Genomic DNA, 20,850 nt, shown 5'->3' with positions numbered 1-20,850 from the left:
GTAGTGGTGGGATCTCAAGGTGCTGGAATGCCCCCCCCCCCCCCCCCCCCCCTGCTCCTAAAATTTAAGTTATTAAACAACTTCAGAATTATGTTATGTACTACGTTATGTACTACGTAAAAGTAAAGTAAAAGTAAAATATTCTTTATTACACCAAGATAAAATTATAAATATATGAAATTATAACAAAATTGATTCCTGTACAAAAGGCGGCCTTATCGCTAAAATAGCGATCTCTTCCAGGCAACCTTAGGGTGAGGAGACGTACAGGTACGTTATGTTTTCTGTAGGTACAACATAGACTCCTAGACATTAAGTTTGGGAATTCCATCCCGAGCGATGCCGGAGCGGGCGAATATTTTAATTAGTTACTTCCACTCATAAGCGGCAGTGTTATCAATGTTGCTTATTGACTACGCGATAAGCTTATCATTTGCACCGGAGCACGTATAATTCCTTGCGGCCTAAGTGACACATTTTACAGACTATCGACTAACTGTCATTCACTTAACGCTTTATCGGTATTTATTTGACTTTGAATCGATGTTATACCTAGAAGATTAAACCGTATCCGTCTTAAATAACAATAAAAATAGAACGGTTATCTAACAGATAATTATCAGATTTTGCATGAGAAATCTTTCAGGTTTAGCTGACCGGTACCCAGTAGATTAAAAAATCTGTTTTTATTTAATGCCATGATTTTTCGGGAAAAAAAGTAATCTATGTCACTCTCCAGGTCTTTCACTATACCCATGCAAAAAATCCTCCATTGCGACGTGATTGAAGGAAAAACTAACAGACCAACACATTTTCGCATTTATAATATGAGTGTATTGTTCTATCTTTACAACGTTGTGTGATAATTTTTGCTTATCATAACAAAATCCAGTAAAATTCATGGCTACTGATAAACCTACATTGTTAATATCATTTACAATACTATGTTATCGTTTACAAACGTTAGTATCAAATACAATTTATTAAAAGTTATTAATATCACCTAAACAACGAACATATTATCACAAAGCGAGCATAATTACACTTGCCTCCGTTTACACAATGATTTTAATCATTAAGGACAAATTTGCAATGCGTTTGTAATGTTAATTCACTTTTAATGATGTATTCAATTATAGTTTTATATTAGGCTTGAGACTACTTTAGTACCTAGCGACTAGGGTTAAGTTTTATTTGCAAGAATTGACTAGATTGTACTTGAATTATTATTACACTCTAAAATGTGTAGACTTCTGAAGACATTATCTTTTGCGCAGCTTAGTAAATACTAGGAATACCTTAGATAAAGTGATTTGGTACGTGAGTAGATAAATAAGAGCGATTTAAAACAACCTAAATTTAGTTTCTTTCACAAATATGTCTGTTATAACATCAAGTAGTTCTTTTTTTTGTAATGTGAATAGGCATCTTTTAGGCAAGCGCGCTCCAACTTAGACCTTATTATTGCTTCTTATTTGGCATGATTGTCGTCAACCGCAAGCCTATCTCAAAAAAAAAAAAGTTCTTTGGTTCTATCCATCTAAAGAATGCACCAATGCAAATTATCAGATGACACTGACATATTAGTACTAATAGAGATTCATTTTAAGCTTTACTGTATATGACCACAGGTTGTTTATATAACCACAGTTTGTTCACTATTGCCATTGCTGTAAATATCAAGGGCATATCATGGTACATTGTGGTATAAATTCACATAGCAAACAATTTTATTACTATTACAAATTACATGCAATAAGACATACGACTGAAACTGTGGTAGTTTACATTCTGAATTTACGAAGCCAATTGATACTTATTGCAAAAATGATTTTTTTATCAGTTTTGTCAGTTCGAACTCCCAAATATTCTTTAATATTCTCTACGTAAAAAGACACTCATTCTTTATAAATAGAGAAAATATAAATAACTTTGATGTACACAATCTCTGAACTGATATGATAGGTATAAATTTATTGATGTCTCTTTCGTAATGCTTCCTGTGAAAAGGTTAGCACTAGATTTAGACCTATCAATTCACAGTATAATTAAATAACAGACCTATCAGTGATTGTATATTTATTTTATTCGAATATTTTGCTTCTGGAATTGCAATGAGCATAAAAGGTGTAAGAAAAACTGTTATTTACTGTACGAACATAACTTACAACTCGGTCAAGCTAAGTTTGCACCTCGCGTCGATTACGTCATACAGACGCTCAGGTACGGTATGCGAACCGTACTGACGCGACAAGACGACCGCGGGGAGGTGAGCGGGGAAGTGGGAGAGGCACCTTATAGACTACAGGCCCATGTTTAAAAATGGGTGGGTCATATGAACCACCAGGTGACGTATACAGGACGATATAAGAGCATAAAATAATAAGTTTCAGCACTATGCCGTCACTTGTAAGCTGTCCAACAGAGTGCTGGTGAGAATTGAAAAGTGCAGGTAGAGTGAGTACATTTTGGTCATATATTTTTGTACGGCATTTTTACCATCGATAGATCCATGAAAAATAATAAGAAAGCGCGCAGTGCCGTAAAAAAATGGTGCGCCACAAAGTCAGTAAATGTTTTGATTTTCTGACAATTTCCGGGGTAAATTTGGTCATTTAATTCTGTACGGCACTAGTTTCATACTGTTTCAATACAGCCTCTAATCCATTATTCCGCAACGCCGTACAAAAATCATGCGACAAGGGGAAAAAATTGAGGGTAGCAACCCCCTCTCTTTCCGTGGTCCGGGGGGTGATTTGAGAAAGTACGGCTTTGGTTCCAAAACATTATCTAGCACTCAAAAGTACTATTAAAAATAATGCCGTAAAAATATTAGTGTTCATTTGAATGTGTATCAATAATTATCTTAATTTCATGGTATACTTAATTTTTAAAGCTGTAAAATCATTTGACTCTGTACGGCAACTTTTTTTTAACATGATAGTGTAAAATACTATTGTTATATAGTATTGCCGTTCAAAAGAAACTGTTCTAAAAAAAATTATAGATAAATACAAAAACTGAAATTTTTCAAATTATTGCAAAAGTTTAAATATTCATAGATTAATAAAATATAGCAATTTTCTACGCTTTTCCCTTGTTTTAAATAGTATTAAGATAAATAAATTAGAAAAAAATATGCCGTACATTTTAATGCAGACCATATCTTTTAGGCTGATGAAAATGACGCTACCATTTTAAGGGTAGTACTTTATGGCCATCTGATACTGTACGGCATTAACATATTTTTGAAGAGAACAATTGATAATATGATAAAATCACTATGCCGTCTAACTGAAGTGAACGAGTGTGTATATAATATCCACATCCCCTACAAACCTTTGGACCAACGAAAATGTACGGCATGTAAAAAAATATTATCTATGCATAAAACACTTTCAAAATAAATTAATTTTATGTTGTTTCAAATCACCCCCCGGACCACGGAAAGAGAGGGGGTTGCTACCCTCAATTTTTTCCCCTTGTCGCATGATTTTTGTACGGCGTTGCGGAATAATGGATTAGAGGCTGTATTGAAACAGTATGAAACTAGTGCCGTACAGAATTAAATGACCAAATTTACCCCGGAAATTGTCAGAAAATCAAAACATTTACTGACTTTGTGGCGCACCATTTTTTTACGGCACTGCGCGCTTTCTTATTATTTTTCATGGATCTATCGATGGTAAAAATGCCGTACAAAAATATATGACCAAAATGTACTCACTCTACCTGCACTTTTCAATTCTCACCAGCACTCTGTTGGACAGCTTACAAGTGACGGCATAGTGCTGAATCTTATTATTTTATGCTCTTATATCGTCCTGTATACGTCACCTGCAGGGTTATGCTGTATCTCAGTGGCACACTAATTTCGTGAAAATTTCTAATAATTAAATGTCAAACTCAAATTTTCTATTCGCTAACGTCAGTTTTTAACCAAGATGACGTCTAGACAATGACTCTCGATCATAGCCATTAATGGGATGGAATAGAAACCGGAAATGCTTTTTCACGTATGTTTTCGTATCGATAGTTTTTAAAACTCTATTCACTAAGCAAAAATGACAGTTTGTAGTTAGAAACTTTATTAGGTGGCTACGATCGTTTTAACAACTAGTCGGGACCAGTGTTTTGCGACTCGCCACTATAATCCGTCCGTTTTATAGAGGTAATAATTTTATAGCAATCTCAACGAATGTAGAGATGTTTTAATTTCGAAGGATTTTTATTAATTACAAATCGGCTGAATTCCGCTCGGTTTTTCAGAAAAATATATTATAATAAAAAATTGATACCTAGTACCTAGGTACTTACCTATTAGTTGTAAAAAGGTAAGTAATATAAAGTAAGGTTGGTTCGTCGGAGTTAAATTATTGTTATTTTGTAAGCAAGATAATAATTTAAAAAAAATATGGCTCGTGCCGTATTGATGGGGCATGCTGAAGAGCAGCGCCAACAAAAGGCGCTACGGGTCCACAGGCGCAGGCTGCGCGATATGTATAACCCAATGGAGCTGCCAGAAACAGAGTTCATTGCGAACTTTCGTTTGAGCAAGGCTGGCTACCAGCAGGTGTTAGAGGAACTCGGGCCTCACCTCCAAGCCGCTCGACGAAGGACAGCTGTTCGCATTGAACTTAATGTAAGTCTCATGTTACCTACATGAGACTTACCTTAAGTTCAATGCGAACTAAAGTACCTATTTCCTATCTTTGTACCTTTTCTACTCCCTTTACAACCTCTCGCACTGCCAAGGGTCACTGGTAGAGATCTCTTATAGAGAGATAAGTGCTTCCCTGTCCACTTTTACTTTCTTTGTCTCTTAATTGTTACAACTTTCTGGTACAAAATAAAATAACAAATAAAAATAAAATTCTGATATTTATATTGAGGAAGAAAATATTGAGATTAATTTAACACAAAAATTGGATTTTATATTTATTGCAGATCCTAGCAGCTCTGCATTTTTATGCCACGGGTACATATCAGCGCCCAATGGGGACATCACATCGTGCAGCCTGGTTTCCTAGAGGCCCTCCAGCGTATCGACCCATCGCAATATCGCGATGGGTCTCTGCAAACTCGACCAAGAGTTCGAATTGGCGCACAGAGACTTTTCTTCTTGGAGGCATCTAAATAGACAAAATATGCTTCATGATTTCGTTCAAATTGTGTGCTGAAGGAATAATTAGGTAGGTACACAATAAAAGCACTCAAGAATACTGTAATTCTATAGTCATTCTATAGTCATAATTCAAAGTTAGGTACTACAAAACACTAATCTATGCAAAACACAAAACCGTTTAAATTCAAGTCAAAGTTCAAACTGATGTAATGTCAATGTCAAATGTCCATAGATAATAATTAAAAACTAGTCGAAGTCGTACAATTTAAAAAGTCTTACATTTCTACTACGCTACCTGTCAGGCAGAGATATTTAATTTGGCCATATAAAGTCGATAAAATACGCTACTATGTTAATGTTGGCCAACTGCCAAGTGTTAGATACTCGTAATTAGTTAGCCACGCATTCGATACGGAATAGAAAAACACGTGACCTAAATTTCATGGATTTCTAACTGGACTCAGTGTCTAACGAAAACTTTCAAAGATACTGAATAGCCCTGCTGGTGGTTCATATGACCCACCCATTTTTAAACATGGGCCTGTAGTCTATTATTCCAGCGAGGTGCAAACTTAGCGCGACCGAGTTATAGTCGCAAGCACAACAATAAAAAAACTACTTATTAGCATAATAATCGGTTTAAAATATTAACATTTAATCTATCAGTAATCTGTTAATAAGTTACTTAGCTACTTGTATCTGTCGAAAATTGTATTGTCTTTTTGATAAATAAAAATTACAATAAGTAACTTATCGACAAATTATTACAGGTTGAATATTGAAACCTGATGTAAACAGACCTTGGTTTAATATGAGGTAAGTACGAATTATCATGTCCTATCTAAACTCATTAGTGATGGATTAAATAAATAGGTCTTAGTCAAACGGTTTCAACATGCAAGCTTCATGACACGCAAATACTTATTTTATTTGTTGCATTTATATTACGTAGTAATTTTATCAAGAAAAGTACTTTTCGGAAATCCACCACCATATTTGAAACTAACTTATTTCCCCGACTTTGAATACCACGTGGGTTTTACATTTTTAAAGATCCCGCTGGAATTTCTCAAAATCCTACATGCAACCCTCCAAAGATCTACAAATTTCGGCTGCGCTTTATTATTCGGCTTTACGTAATTCTCATATTATTGTAGTTTTTTTTTTTAAATATAAACGCTACTATAAATACAAACCAAGAGGAAATTTTGTTGCTCTACATTTGATTGGTACAACAGTTACATAGTACCTTGCCGATAGTATTTTCATTTGAAACGCATAGCAAGCAGTACAATTCTATGCGTTGACACGTGTATTCTCATATCGATACGTTATGCACAACACCCACACATGCGGAGAGGTGAAGAAGGCGTTATGACGCCACAAAACTATTTCTAACACGATATTAGATGTTCGCTTATTAGTTCTGCGGAAAAAAACTGGTCTAGTTCGTGTTAGTCCACGCACGTAGCTACGGGCCTGTTACGTAGCCATGCTAGTTGTTAAAAACTCTGGCAGTCATTTTGCCAAAAACTGTCTAAAAAACTTCATGATGATTTTAAAATATCTTTTAACTCGAGGATGTAATTTTTTTTTTGACTCACACTTTTCATGTTTAGGATGTATCCTGAAATTCATATTTTTCGAAATTTAAATATGGTTGTGTGTAGCGGTAATAGGTTTCTGTAACTATAAAATTTCAACTTTACAGCTCTTATAGTTTATTTTTAAAATGGCTGTGACAGAAGAATAGACGGACTGATGGACTGGTCGAAACCTTGTATTACACAACCCTAAAAATTGGTATTTCAAAGCGAGGCCAGTGCAAGCGCAGCAAATTCGCACTTAGCAGACATGTAACGTGCAACAATAGAAATGGGGATTACTAGCACATTGCAAAGATTTGCAACATCAAACAGAAAAAGACTTAAATAGGTAGGTACAGTTCGTTTCACGTAAAAAGACCGATGACCTTGAACCTGCGCAGTAAAGGATTTATGGGTCTATTTGTCGACATATGCTTCAATCTTTACCTACACACATGTCCAGATCCCCTCCAATGTTGCCCTGCGGTATTTTTAGGTGAAACGGATTGTACTTACGTAAAAATCAACAATTTCGCAGCGCATCATAATATAATACACACAAAAATATAATAATATGTCATTACAATTTTCATGTAAGTTCTCTCTGTAACGACCCTACCTAAGAAAAAAAAATTAAGATATCCCAATGGCTTTAAAAGGCGAAATTCACGCAGTTGGAGTTTTATAATTTAGGAGGCAAATGCAAAAAAACTACAAAAGAAAATAAATTGCTGGCCACGACTGTCACGCTTTAACGTAAATAGTTTCCGCTTCGTAACAATATGACGTCACCATTCACGGTTACAAAGACAAAAGGTTATGTAAAAGAATACAGAATAATGAAATTCAAAGAAATACTTTCAGTTAATTATAATAATCGTTGAATTCTTCAGCCATTTTAATTTTTATCTAATTGTAATCCATACATATTATAAATGCGAAGCCTAAACACGAATGCCTTCAATGAGTGTGTCCTATCTGAGAAACGTGGATACTGACAGTTGGCCTTGTTCACAACACAAGTTCAAGTCACTCAGCGTGCTATGGAGCGGGCTTGGGTGTCTCTGTGAGGGATCCGTAACGAGGAAACACGTAAGAGAACCAGAGTGACCGACACAGCTCAGCGAATTAGCCAGCTGAAGTGGCAGTAGGCAGGCTAAGTCTGCCGCAGAATTGATGGCCGCTGGAGCAGACGTGTTTTGGAGTGGAGACCGCGTATCAGTAAGCGCAGCGTGGGATGACCTCCAAGCGCGCTGGACTGAAGGCCTTAAGAAGGTAGCGGGAAGTGGGTGGATGAGGAAGGCGAAAGACCGTGAGCGATGTCGCTCTCTTGGGAAGGCCTGTGTCCAGCATTGGACGCAAACAGACTGATAGATTGATTTTCTTATAAAACTGAATAAATATAAATTAAAAGGCAATTAACCATCTTCATAAAGGTTAAACAGATTTTCGCCGCGACCTTCAAATATAAGACTATCGTTTGTAGGGTACATTTAATTACATGGAAGTAATTCAAATAAACTATGAGATTTTTTTTTTTGAAACAAAAAAAACCTGATTTGAAGTAGTACCTATCTAGTAAAGTTTAAATGTAGTTTTTATATTATCATAAAATTTTAGAGAGTAACTATAACAAAAGCTTAGCAATAATAAGTAAGATAAAAAATTAGCTCATCATTAAAACGTAGGTAATAGGATTTCAAAACAATAGTATAAAATCCCCTGTGAAAAATAAGTTAGAAAGATAGAACTAAGCTTTTGCATTTTACTTGTTATAGCATTTTGAAGTTAAGGTAAAACTTATCACATCTTACCTTTAGCTTGCTTTGAGCTCATTAATTAGAAGGAATGTTACTTGTGAAGTGTAGTTTGAAAATTTGACTTATAATTGAAATTTACCTGTGAAAAGTAAGAAACAGTATTGACTTATAATTGGAACTTACCTGTGAATAGTAAGGTACAGCCTCATGAGTTCCGTGAACTGCGGGTCTTCGAAACCGAGCATAGTGCAGTAGTTGGCGGACCAGTCCTTGCTGTCATCAATGGCACCGATTCCTTTGCCATCGCGGTATGTGTTGCGGTAAATAGTTGCAGCTACCACTGGTAGTTTGGCGATTAGATTCATTGTGTCTTCGTAAACATACTGTTGAAATAATAATAGGAGTTTAAATGGAAACTTCATTGGTTAATCTGCGATTGCAGAACATAGATTCGATAACGAACCGTACATTGTCGCTTGTTTAACGTGGTGATGCCAAAAGAAATGAAAACTTAAATTTGTGAAACAGTGTTTTTGGCTTTTTAAATTACTTGAAGTATCAAACATTATTGGTATATCATACGCGCAACACGTCATAACAGTTACAGATATACTATAAATATTAGCATGCCAGTGACGTCAGTTTCCCGTCGGTCATATGTCAAGCTATCGAATCATGGAATTATTTTGTAATGTTTTTTTCGAACTTGAATTCTTTTAATTTTGCTGCAATTAAATTAAAACTTTATTTTTAAGTATTTAAGATTAATTTTCCATAGTCAATAGTTAGCATGACAGCGACGTGACCGTGAAGTTTTTACTTATCCCACAATCACCCAACGCGTCTAAAGAAGTTTCCACTTCAAAAATTTATTTGAGAAACTATCAGATGTGATACTAACCTCCCAGTATTTGGACTTGTGTACACCCTCGCTGTAGGCCTGTGCGAACTTGGACTCGCTGTTTAGGGCTGTCACTGCGGCCGAGAATTGCGACATGGGGTGCAGTTTGCTGGGCATGTTGTTTAGCATTGTTACCACGTGGGCCGGGAGTTCAGCCCTATGGAAAAAATACGAAAGACAGCTCAGTGTTTGTCGTTAAAGTTAAATATATCCAGTGCCCTATTTTTACGGTTTATGCAGATAATATCTTTTCAATATAAAGTTTGAAGTTAAGCTCTATAAGTAAAATTTACCTGTGACAGGTAAGTTTCGAATAGTGCCTTACTTGTGTATAACCACGTGTCATCTACATGTAATTATACACAATTGACGTGGCGTATGTAGTGTAACGCTATACTTCAGCCAGACTCTTCACAATGCCGAGGACATGTCGAAATGGTGGGCGTATAAGAGAATGTGATCCGAGCCAAGGATTTCGAATTGGCAGCAGGCCAGAGCCAGCATTGAGGAAGGAATAAACCCACAAATAATAAGGTGTATTTGACAGACACATGCTGTCTTTTTAATGATCAACGCCGATGCGAACCTATACAATGCATGTGCACTGTACATACTATTTAACACTTAACTCGCATTACCTATGAAGGTAACGCGAAACTTGTGCTGAGTGTTGTCTTCAATCTACTTCGTGGAAAACGTACGATGCAAACTACAAACAAGCGGATGCCTTACTAGACATCTTGTGTGCGCACGATCCGGTCCTTCAAGTAACCTTAGTATGAGTTTTATAGATATAAGTAGACAATAAAGAAACTCGATGTCAATTTTCGTCATACATGCTGTTTAGAAGCAGGCGTCACTTAACCACCATGATATACAAGGCATAAGTTTAATTAGCTATAATCCGCCAAAACAAACTTTGTATGGTGCACAGTTGCAAAATCAATTGCGATTGCGTCTTGCGATTAAAATGGTCGTACGATGATCTAACAAGGCTGTCTTATCTAATAGATCGCGCGATGCTAACCCCCGTTGTCGCGTTGCCGCGTTCGTATGAAGACGCGTGACCAATTAGGACACTCAAAAGAGATCGATATTTTTGATTACATGATCGGACGATCAAACCCATCGTACGATCGTTAATTAACCTTGCCTGTGCTCGCACGATGGCTTGCAAGGTTCAATTATGACACTCTGCAAAAATCTGTATGTTTGAATTCATCGTGCGACGAAAACGCATTGTGCCGTTGTGTGATCGTACGATCGTTGCCAATTAGGACGACGGGTTAATCTGCTGAGGAGCTCCGGTGTCGGAGTGCGTGTGTCATATATAAGATATTATGTTTATATGAATTGACCCAATCATAAACTTTGAGTCGCAAATAAATATTCATAGAATTGTTTTCAACGGAATCGTTATTCCTTTACGGTGTCAATGTAGTCACTGTTATGATATTATAAAACATATCGTATATTATTTACTGCAGTTTAATATAGTATTTAGGAATAAGACAATATGTAAAATATTATGATGCAAATTATCAATACATGTCACTAATTATTAGTTGTAAATTAAATACTGTCAATATACTAAGATCGACATTATACTGCCGGATGTAATATATAGTTGTCAAGTTATTATGTGAAATAATATGTAAACCTTCCATTTATTATGTCATTAATTATTGTTGTCAAATTAATAATATGTAATCCGTAAATACAATGTAACTAGTGATATTATTAATGTTAATTAAATATTGTCAACATACTGTTAGGTTGGTAGTTGGTACATTGTTGATACAATGTACCAACCTTCAAATAAATATTAAGATCACGTGACTGCCGACTTCCACCTTGTTTGCGATGACAGTGTGTATAAAAGTACCCTACCTCGACAGAGGGGGACAGTCTTGTATTGTGATTCAAACAGTGAACACCTTCTGGTGTTGTAATTCAAATAGTAAAGACTTCAGTCTTGTATTATAATTCAAACGGTGAAGTCCTTCACTTCAGAGCAAACAAGGGCGGCAGGCTATACCAAAGTTAAGTATTCTTATATTTTATTATAATTGAAAAGTATTTGCTGGTTATAACTGATTGCCATAAATGTGTACCAAATATGTTTTAGTACTATGTATTGAATGTTGTAATGGTTTTAAAAAGACGTGTGTTGTGGAGTTTCTTTGCCCTTTCTTCTCCACGACGAAACACCTTTGCGAAACGGGCAGTAGAGTCATCTTTAAATAAATAGATCTATGCTGAACAATACAATAAAATACAGATAGATCTATAAAGATTAAAGTGAGAAAGATATCTGAATAAACGACTAATTATTATTATTCAGCTTGGTTTGTTTTACTTATGTGTTTACTACCTACCCTCTCTTGGTAATTAATTAATTTTATCTATTGAATTGAAATTATAGATTAGGTTTTAACTTATTTAATTTTAGAAAACAGTAGTTGCTTAGCTCTGATTTTAATTGTTAAATGATTTAATATTTAGGCTTTACCTGACAAAATCATAGCTACCTACAAGTTTAAATAAAAGATAGATGATAACTTTTATTAATCATCATCATTTAAGCTCACTCAATAATTAAAATCTAACATCAGAAGTGGGATCCGAAAGATCTTGTCTTAATACTAATACTTTTCAAATGCTTTCAGTAATCGTGGATGCGGCCTCTCCTCGAAGCGACAGGCTTCTGCCTGTCGTCAACGGCACTTGGTGCTGGTAATCCGAAGGCCAGAGAGCGATGGACAACCCTGTCGTCAGTGGCCTTGATGCTAGTTTGGCACCGCTAGTTAAAACGTTTCTCCATTGGTGAAATTCAATGCTACAGCTAAGTTCTAGTGTTTATTTTATTTTTTTAGTGAGGGTGGTTACAAAAATTTTAATTAATAAGACAAATCTAGATTAAGATAATTTTATTTAGATAATGGTAAATCTAGTTAGGCGTCAGATTGGCCGAGCGATTTATATAAAATGTATTTGTGAAATAATCACAAAATTATAATACTCTATCAAAGCAAAAAAATAACAACAAAACAGTAGATTTACTTTCAAGAATATATCATACCCATTTACTTTAGGTAAAAGTCTGAAGACAGTGTGAATTTTCAAAATTATGATTTACGAAACCTAAGCATAAAACTATTTTATCTTTACTTTCTTTTCTCTTAAAGCAATTTAAATAATTTTTGACACTCAAGTTTTTTTTTTGGGGCTCTCTTCAACTTGCCTTAAACAAAAAAAAAAAAATATTCCCCTTAAATATAGTTTGATTTTTAATCTTACTAATAAAATATCCTCACTGTTTCTGTATTTAGTATATAGATACCTAATGTTAATAAGTCTTCCTACTAATAGTAATACATCCATTTTATTTTGGAAATACCTACATTATAACATTTTATAATTTTATTTTTCTTGAGTTGTTTTGAAAGAGGAAGGAAGGATGAAATCACATACAATAACATAAAATAAAGACTATGTTTATTCACATAGAAATAGATAGGCACAATGTTTTGTAACAACAAATAAATCAAATTTTATAATAATCCAATTTCGGTCTGACGTCTAGCTATCTTAGTTTTCATGGCAGTAACATTGACATTGAATCTTTGAATATTAAGTGTGTTACGAATAACACAATCGTATTTATATATAATTTATTTTATATACGTCGGTACGAATGACATCATTTTATATATTTTTTTTTTTCATGTCGGTATTTTGCTACCGCAGTTGATTTACTTTCACTGGCTACAATGTTATATTTTCCTATGTACTTCGAGAGCGAAGTACTTATCAGAATGGCCGAATAAGAGATATAATATGCTAATAATTTATACTTTAAATGACAGAAAGAAGAAAAACAAGGAAGAAAAACAAAAAAAAAAACAAAAAAAAAAAAAAAAAAATCTTTTAGTGTCAAATGGTCAAACGGTCAAAAGGTTAATAATCCCAAATGAGACAAGGACAAATAGAAAATTAGGTTAGTTAGTTCTGCTTGTACTAATCATTACCAGTACTAATTCTTAACTTCTATTAATACATTTTTTTAAGAAGTTTTTAGTCTGGTAATGTTAGACGTCTTGAACTTGACAAATACTATTACTGTGATCTAGTACTTGTCTCTGGTACAAGCCCATATCTTTATGGGGGGCAGATCGTTAGGTAGGTAGGTGTTAGTTCTGCTTGTACTAATCATTGCCAGTACTAATTCTTAACTTCTATTAATACTTTTTTTTAAGAAGTTTTTAGTCTGGTAATGTTAGACGTCTTGAACTTGACAAATGCTAGTACTGTGACCTAGTAATTGTCTCTGGTACAAGCCCATATTTTTATGGGGGGCAGATTGTTAGGTAGGTGTTAGTTAGTTCTGCTTGTACTAATCATTACCAGTACTAATTCTTAACTTCTATTAATACATTTTTTTTAAGAAGTTTTTAGTCTGGTAATGTTAGACGTCTTGAACTTGACAAATACTAGTACTGTGATCTAGTAATTGTCTCTGGTACAAGCCCATAATATTTATGGGGGGCAGATAGTTAGTAGTTTATTTAGGCTGCTGATGACCGCCCTGTTGCTCTACCGTTATGTTCCACTCAGCGGGAATAGGTATTTTGCAATAAAGGCCGGAGGCAGTAGTCTGCTGAGTTACTGACCCACTCGGTCTAGATCTTCACGCACAGCAGGTGAGAGGACTGAGAGGGGGGTCTCTAACTAATAGGTTAGCTATTAGCTCACAGAATTTTTTTTTGTAGCTTACAGATATTTTTTTTTGTAGCCTACAGATATATTTTTGGTAGCTTACAAATATTTTTTTTTTAGCTTTTAGCTAGGCATTTTTCTTTTCTTTTCCTTTCTTTCCCCTATGTACTTCGAGAGCGAAGTACTTGTCAGTATGGCCGTGTCATATATAAGATATTATGTTTATATGAATTGACCCAATCATAAACTTTGAGTCGCAAATAAATATTCATAGAATTGTTTTCAACGGAATCGTTATTCCTTTACGGTGTCAATGTAGTCACTGTTATGATATTATAAAACATATCGTATATTATTTACTGCAGTTTAATATAGTATTTAGGAATAAGACAATATGTAAAATATTATGATGCAAATTATCAATACATGTCACTAATTATTAGTTGTAAATTAAATACTGTCAATATACTAAGATCGACATTATACTGCCGGATGTAATATATAGTTGTCAAGTTATTATGTGAAATAATATGTAAACCTTCCATTTATTATGTCATTAATTATTGTTGTCAAATTAATAATATGTAATCCGTAAATACAATGTAACTAGTGATATTATTAATGTTAATTAAATATTGTCAACATACTGTTAGGTTGGTAGTTGGTACATTGTTGATACAATGTACCAACCTTCAAATAAATATTAAGATCACGTGACTGCCGACTTCCACCTTGTTTGCGATGACAGTGTGTATAAAAGTACCCTACCTCGACAGAGGGGGACAGTCTTGTATTGTGATTCAAACAGTGAACACCTTCTGGTGTTGTAATTCAAATAGTAAAGACTTCAGTCTTGTATTATAATTCAAACGGTGAAGTCCTTCACTTCAGAGCAAACAAGGGCGGCAGGCTATACCAAAGTTAAGTATTCTTATATTTTATTATAATTGAAAAGTATTTGCTGGTTATAACTGATTGCCATAAATGTGTACCAAATATGTTTTAGTACTATGTATTGAATGTTGTAATGGTTTTAAAAAGACGTGTGTTGTGGAGTTTCTTTGCCCTTTCTTCTCCACGACGAAACACCTTTGCGAAACGGGCAGTAGAGTCATCTTTAAATAAATAGATCTATGCTGAACAATACAATAAAATACAGATAGATCTATAAAGATTAAAGTGAGAAAGATATCTGAATAAACGACTAATTATTATTATTCAGCTTGGTTTGTTTTACTTATGTGTTTACTACCTACCCTCTCTTGGTAATTAATTAATTTTATCTATTGAATTGAAATTATAGATTAGGTTTTAACTTATTTAATTTTAGAAAACAGTAGTTGCTTAGCTCTGATTTTAATTGTTAAATGATTTAATATTTAGGCTTTACCTGACAAAATCATAGCTACCTACAAGTTTAAATAAAAGATAGATGATAATTTTTATTAGTCATCATTTAAGCCCACTCTGTAACCCAAAATCTAACACGTGCGTCGAATATGTTGTGGAGAGTATTTGTGCTGTTGCGTGGTAGTGGTGATCTTACTTGCCACCAAGGCTTGGTTATCCTGCATTTTTAGTAGTAGGAGGACAGGTGGTGAGTATTGAATGTTACGATGTATGATTTCTTTTTTAACGGATTATCGCAAATTAACCTTATAGTTCTTTGTTCTCACCATACAACTAAAGACACCGCCCGCCGCTATGAAATAAAACAGAAGTAGAGACCGAGATTGACCATAAAAACATGAAAAACATGAACCATCAAAGGTTTCGAGATGTGCATCATGCAAACTCATACTAGAGGTACTGGTCGTATCAAATTATGTTGATCTTGCATTATTTTATTATGGCAGTGGCTACAAATTGGACAAATGTATATGAGTCATAATATATTTATGACAAGATTATTTCCGTTCTGGTACCCAATAAACAACTAAATGGTAACTTTCAAGAACTTCTAACTGGGATCTATTTTCTAATTAATCAGGAGAGAATGAGAATTTAGAATGGGACAGGAAGAGGATCACAGGAACTCAGCTTTTTAAACGTAGCTCCACCGAGTTCGATCTCGTTGGATGTCTCGAGTAACTGGCAAGTAAATCTGATCAATCTACATATCTATGTATGGATCAATATGATGTGGAAGGTGATCATTACCGATCACCTTTTTGACAGAATGATCAACCGTAGACCTTATCACTTTTTAGATTAGATTTGAAATTTTATTGACACTTGTAATAATTAAACGTAATTGGTTGGATATTTAAATTTCTAAAGAATATTTTCTCCTCCTAAACATACTTCGGGTTCAGCATCATTCGGGAAAAATATACAACTGCTTGGCGCACAAGTACGTTGCCGCGTAGAACCAATAAAATGCGGTTAAATGTAATCATAACCAGCTATCGATAAAAAAATCTCATGTTAAAAGTTACTTACCTCTGTGCCCATTCTTTAGATAGAGCTTTAGCCTGTGCTTCGGTGGGAATGTCGCCTGTTACAAGGAGCCAGAAGAGACCTTCTGGCAAGGGCTCCTGCCCCCCCTTGGCTTTGGGTAGCTGCTGTTGGCACTCGGGTATAGAGAGTCCACGGAAACGGATGCCCTCGTCGGGGTCTAAGACTGAAGTTTCCCAAACCAAGCCTTTGATGCCACGCATGCCACCGTACATCTGTTGGAGAAATAAAGTTCATGTTATGACTCTTCACTCATATTATGAAATTAGCTCCACATGGACTCAGCAAGGTTATGAAGTTCCTGAACTCCCTTGCGTTCAGCGTCTTGCTGCAAGTTGAGTGAAGTGGCGTCAACAATGACCCTTTGCATTCGGTATTCTATAGTTTTGCATCTAGCTACTATTTGGCAGATCCATCATAAAGATGAAAACAGAAGGTGTATTTGGAGAAGATTCATTTTGGCATGGAAACACTATCGTTTAGGATTTTGCATTTTGAGTCCAAACGGAATGCCGTTACGCCGACTGGACGTTTAAAATTTACTGGATTAGAAGGCAGAAGGCACCGTCTCCATGCTATCAGCAATTCGCATCAGAATAAGAGAATTGACAGACAAACGCGAACTGAGCTCGCCGAAGCGGGGATAAATGTGCGGGGTATACGTACTACGGACAGTCGTCGTCAAGCGAGCGTCAAAAAGTTTCTGACAAATGGATTGAGATAAGTTTCTCGGCCCTAAAGTGATCGATGTTTTTGGCAAATATCCATCGTTGGACCATTTTGATAGGATGTAATGCTGCAATTCGGGACATGTAGGGGAAAGGAAACAGTTAATGTAGTTTAAAAGAATCAACACCAAATGTTATGATTTAAGTAGAGAGAGAGAGAGAGAGAGAGAGAGAGAGAGAGAGTAACTGCTGTAAGCTTCTTTATCCCACGATGACAAGAACAATGCGCGTTCAAGATTTTCTATACAGTACAATATTCTGATAAACAATAGTTATGAAATATAAAATATCCCTAATACAAACACGACAGCTATCCGTGTCTAAGCATCTAGATCGTGTTGGGCTATGTATTGTGTCCCTACAGTCTAATCAGTATGAGTAAAGAAAAAAGTCGACAAATCTAATAAGATCTAAAAGAAAGAAGAAGAAATTCTTAAAAGATTAATGCATCGTCTACTGTTAACCTTTTAAAATAATCAGTTCAGGATGTAAAATTGCAGTTTGGATGCAGTTATTGTGCAGTTGAAGAATAGCACCGCTATTCACAATAGCTTCACTGATCTGGTCTTCTAAACTGTTATCCGTGAAATTTAAATACTATAGCTCCATTTGATTCCATCTAGAAGGAAGATAGTTAACAAATGTTCCAATGTAGGTAGCCTTGACCGGATGGCATCCTTATAAATGTAATTCACATGACATTGTGTATTTTAAGGTTATTTTAGCGATAAAAACATTCCTGCCTTCATAAACCATCATTTTCCTTGTGATAAGTAAGTAATAGGGACATTTAAAGGTCATTTGCAATTCATACTCACCATGTCCACTGTGACTTCACCGACTTTGGTAGATCCATGTTTCTTGCGGAACTCGCGGATCTTTTCTTGCTCTTTTGGGATCTTTTCTTGGAGGATGCTCTTCAGATTGGTCTGCTCCGCACTGAGACCTCTCAGCAGGATAGATGCCGTCGGGCATGCTTTCTGTGGAATAAAGAAAGATGTGGGATAAAATGGAAGTAAAATAATCGACTAAAAATATTTTTATCTTTAGTCCGTGATAACACATTTGAGCTAAATTCAAGCAAAGATAAAAGCTTAGGGCCTTTGTGCACTTATTCGTATTCAATTTGTTTTCGTGATTCGTTAAAATTTGATTCGAACTGGCCGTCATACAAAACGTAACTACGCGTGTGCACTCAAAAATGACAAAAATACGAATATTTTTGCGATTCTTTTTCCAATGAGTGCACTCGCGTATGTATGTTTTGCATGGCGGCCACTTTGAAACGTATTTTTACAAAAACGAATACGAATTAAATCCAAATGAGTGCACAAACGCCCGTAAAAGCACTTTTTTTACTCTTAACACCAGTACCTAAACGTAGCGTAATTATTTTTTAACTATATTATTAGCAAATTCCAAACAATTTTAGGAGTGTTGATACATTTATGATCTGAATTTTTAAAGTTTTTTAGAATGGATTTTTTTTATATTTTAATATGGTGTTTTATAACGTTTTAAACCAACAAACTAACTATAAAACGAATATGTATAGATTATCGACCGTTTGGATTGTTGACTGCCCGCAATGTTTGGCTTCCGATGACGTCATTGAAATATGCAAAGTGATATTTGTTAGCTCGTGCCTTCGTGGTATTGTACTCGGTAAAAGTAATGTGTTCATTCAAAACATTAAGTGATCCTTTATATATTAAACGATACTTATGCTAATTTTCTTTAATGTGTCATGGCAAGAAACCATCAGATCAGTTTGAATAACATCTTGAATTGACACGCAGTAATATAGTCAGCTATGCCTACAGCATTTTTTCTCAGACCTGCAATTATACGATTTTTACCTTGTGCCACTTTCATATCTAACTTTTATTTGCGAAGCGTATACAAATAATAAAATAGGAAATTATTCAACATGGCGGTCTGGTTTTCCCTTAAGAACAGAAACTAACAGTGACTCAATGACTATGCCCTCGCAACGATGCATATTTTATTGTATTTTGCAGAACTCTATCTACACTTTTATAATAAGTACATAAACAATATATTGGAACGGCATACAAATTGAATTCTTAAGGGAACTTTTGTGATAAGCATTATGCTCCATATGATAGTACTTACTTAACTACTTTACTACGAGTACTACTTAAACGATCTGTATGTAGGTACCTACTATTTTAATGGTTTAAATCTTAATGAGAAATATGAAGCTCAGCACAGGCCGTCGAACAGATGGACTGGACGAAACTATCTTATAATTTCGACAACTCCATACTGTAGTATGGAATTCGCATTCGCAGTTTGAGCAGGTTAGATTCTGTACGCGGAAAATACTAGTAAATCACGCGAATAAAATTCGCAAGAATAAAAATCATAGTGCGGGCTAGGGCTAAGGCGCCATCTTCACGGGCGAGAGTATCGCGGCGATAGTCTCGTCGTGTCACCAATTCTATATGCCTATCTCCACATATACTCCACTGGACGAGTATAATGTCGCGACGATATCGTCGGGTCTCGCGGTGATAACGCCACGTTACGCCACAGTCGAAGACCCAAGCAGGCATTGCCGTCATGACACGCGGCAACCTGTTGCGGTTTCGTGGCGTTTCTTTGCGAGTCGCGACGACACGCTGGCGGAATTATCGTTGTGCCGTAGAGATTATCCGAATATCCGATAGTTATAGGACGGGCTCGTCGCGATACTCTCGCTCATGGAGATAGCGCCCAAGGGTTCCTCGTTGTACTAAGGAACTCTAAAAAATCTAGACGGAAAACTTCTCGCTAAAGTATTAACACAGTTCACAAGTATTACATAAGTAGGTACATTATTGGAAATCATTTCATGGTCACAGTAAAACACACGATTTACTTGACCTTGCTCAAAGTTATTATACCTTGTGGAGCCACTATAAACTACGGGTTTTGTAATTATTTTACACATATCTATAGATATATAGTGATGCGTTGATAGCATAGGTGGGTGATAGTTAATAGCGTTGGTTAAGACTTCGACCTCTTGTTTGGGAGGTCCGGGATTCGCGGTATTCGTGATCCTTAGGTTTGTATATGTTACCGGAAATGTATGTAATCCTTCATTGTATACAATTCCTAGGAAATGTATGTAATTCCTAAAATCGCACGGAAATGTGTAAAATAAATTATATTAGACACATTTCCTAGGAAATCTATACATTGTCTAAATAGCAGTCGGAAATGTAAATATTTGAGATATCAATGGGTATGCGAGGATAGCGGGGCGGGAGGAAGGTGTTGTTTTGTCTGATCAGTTAGGTTAGGTTAGGGTGTAGGGCGGAGTAACGAGGTGTTTACGGTCCCTTGTGCTCCGCCATAAGCGGTGGGATGGAACTTCGTGAGGTTTTTAGTCGGTAGGAGTCCGACATAACCACTGTACTCCCCCGTGGTCGGTGGTATCCATGACGGATTTTCCTCACAAGAAAAAAAAAAGCTTAGGGTGTACCAGAGGAGGGTGGATGCTCGTTTACGTGGGGAACACCCTTCTCCGACCACGGAAGTAGATGGTTGGCGGCGATTAGCGCAG

The 20,850-nt window shown here is 35.6% G+C and overlaps 1 protein-coding gene and 1 long non-coding RNA gene across 2 annotated transcripts in view; both read right to left on the bottom strand.

Annotated features, from left to right (window-relative positions):
• LOC123880561 (probable citrate synthase 2, mitochondrial) overlaps positions 1 to 20,850 on the bottom strand; it is a 35,911-nt gene that overhangs the window by 6,089 nt on the left and 8,972 nt on the right. The window contains exons 2-5 of the mRNA XM_045928744.1: positions 18,095 to 18,256; positions 16,534 to 16,763; positions 9,373 to 9,529; positions 8,655 to 8,854 (exon numbers count right to left, since the gene is read on the bottom strand). Coding sequence (XP_045784700.1) covers positions 8,655 to 8,854; positions 9,373 to 9,529; positions 16,534 to 16,763; positions 18,095 to 18,256 — 749 coding nt within the window. The remainder of the gene's footprint in view (positions 1 to 8,654; positions 8,855 to 9,372; positions 9,530 to 16,533; positions 16,764 to 18,094; positions 18,257 to 20,850) is intronic.
• On the bottom strand, positions 13,447 to 13,903 carry LOC123880595. The gene is made up of 2 exons (XR_006799292.1): positions 13,809 to 13,903; positions 13,447 to 13,619 (listed from the first exon to the last, which is right to left on the bottom strand). It is a non-coding gene; the product is annotated as an uncharacterized LOC123880595 (long non-coding RNA).

This window comes from Maniola jurtina, chromosome Z, assembly GCF_905333055.1.
Source record: "Maniola jurtina chromosome Z, ilManJurt1.1, whole genome shotgun sequence".
In the NCBI taxonomy this organism is placed as follows: domain Eukaryota; kingdom Metazoa; phylum Arthropoda; class Insecta; order Lepidoptera; family Nymphalidae; genus Maniola; species Maniola jurtina.
This window is presented reverse-complemented; position numbering and strand designations above follow the sequence as displayed.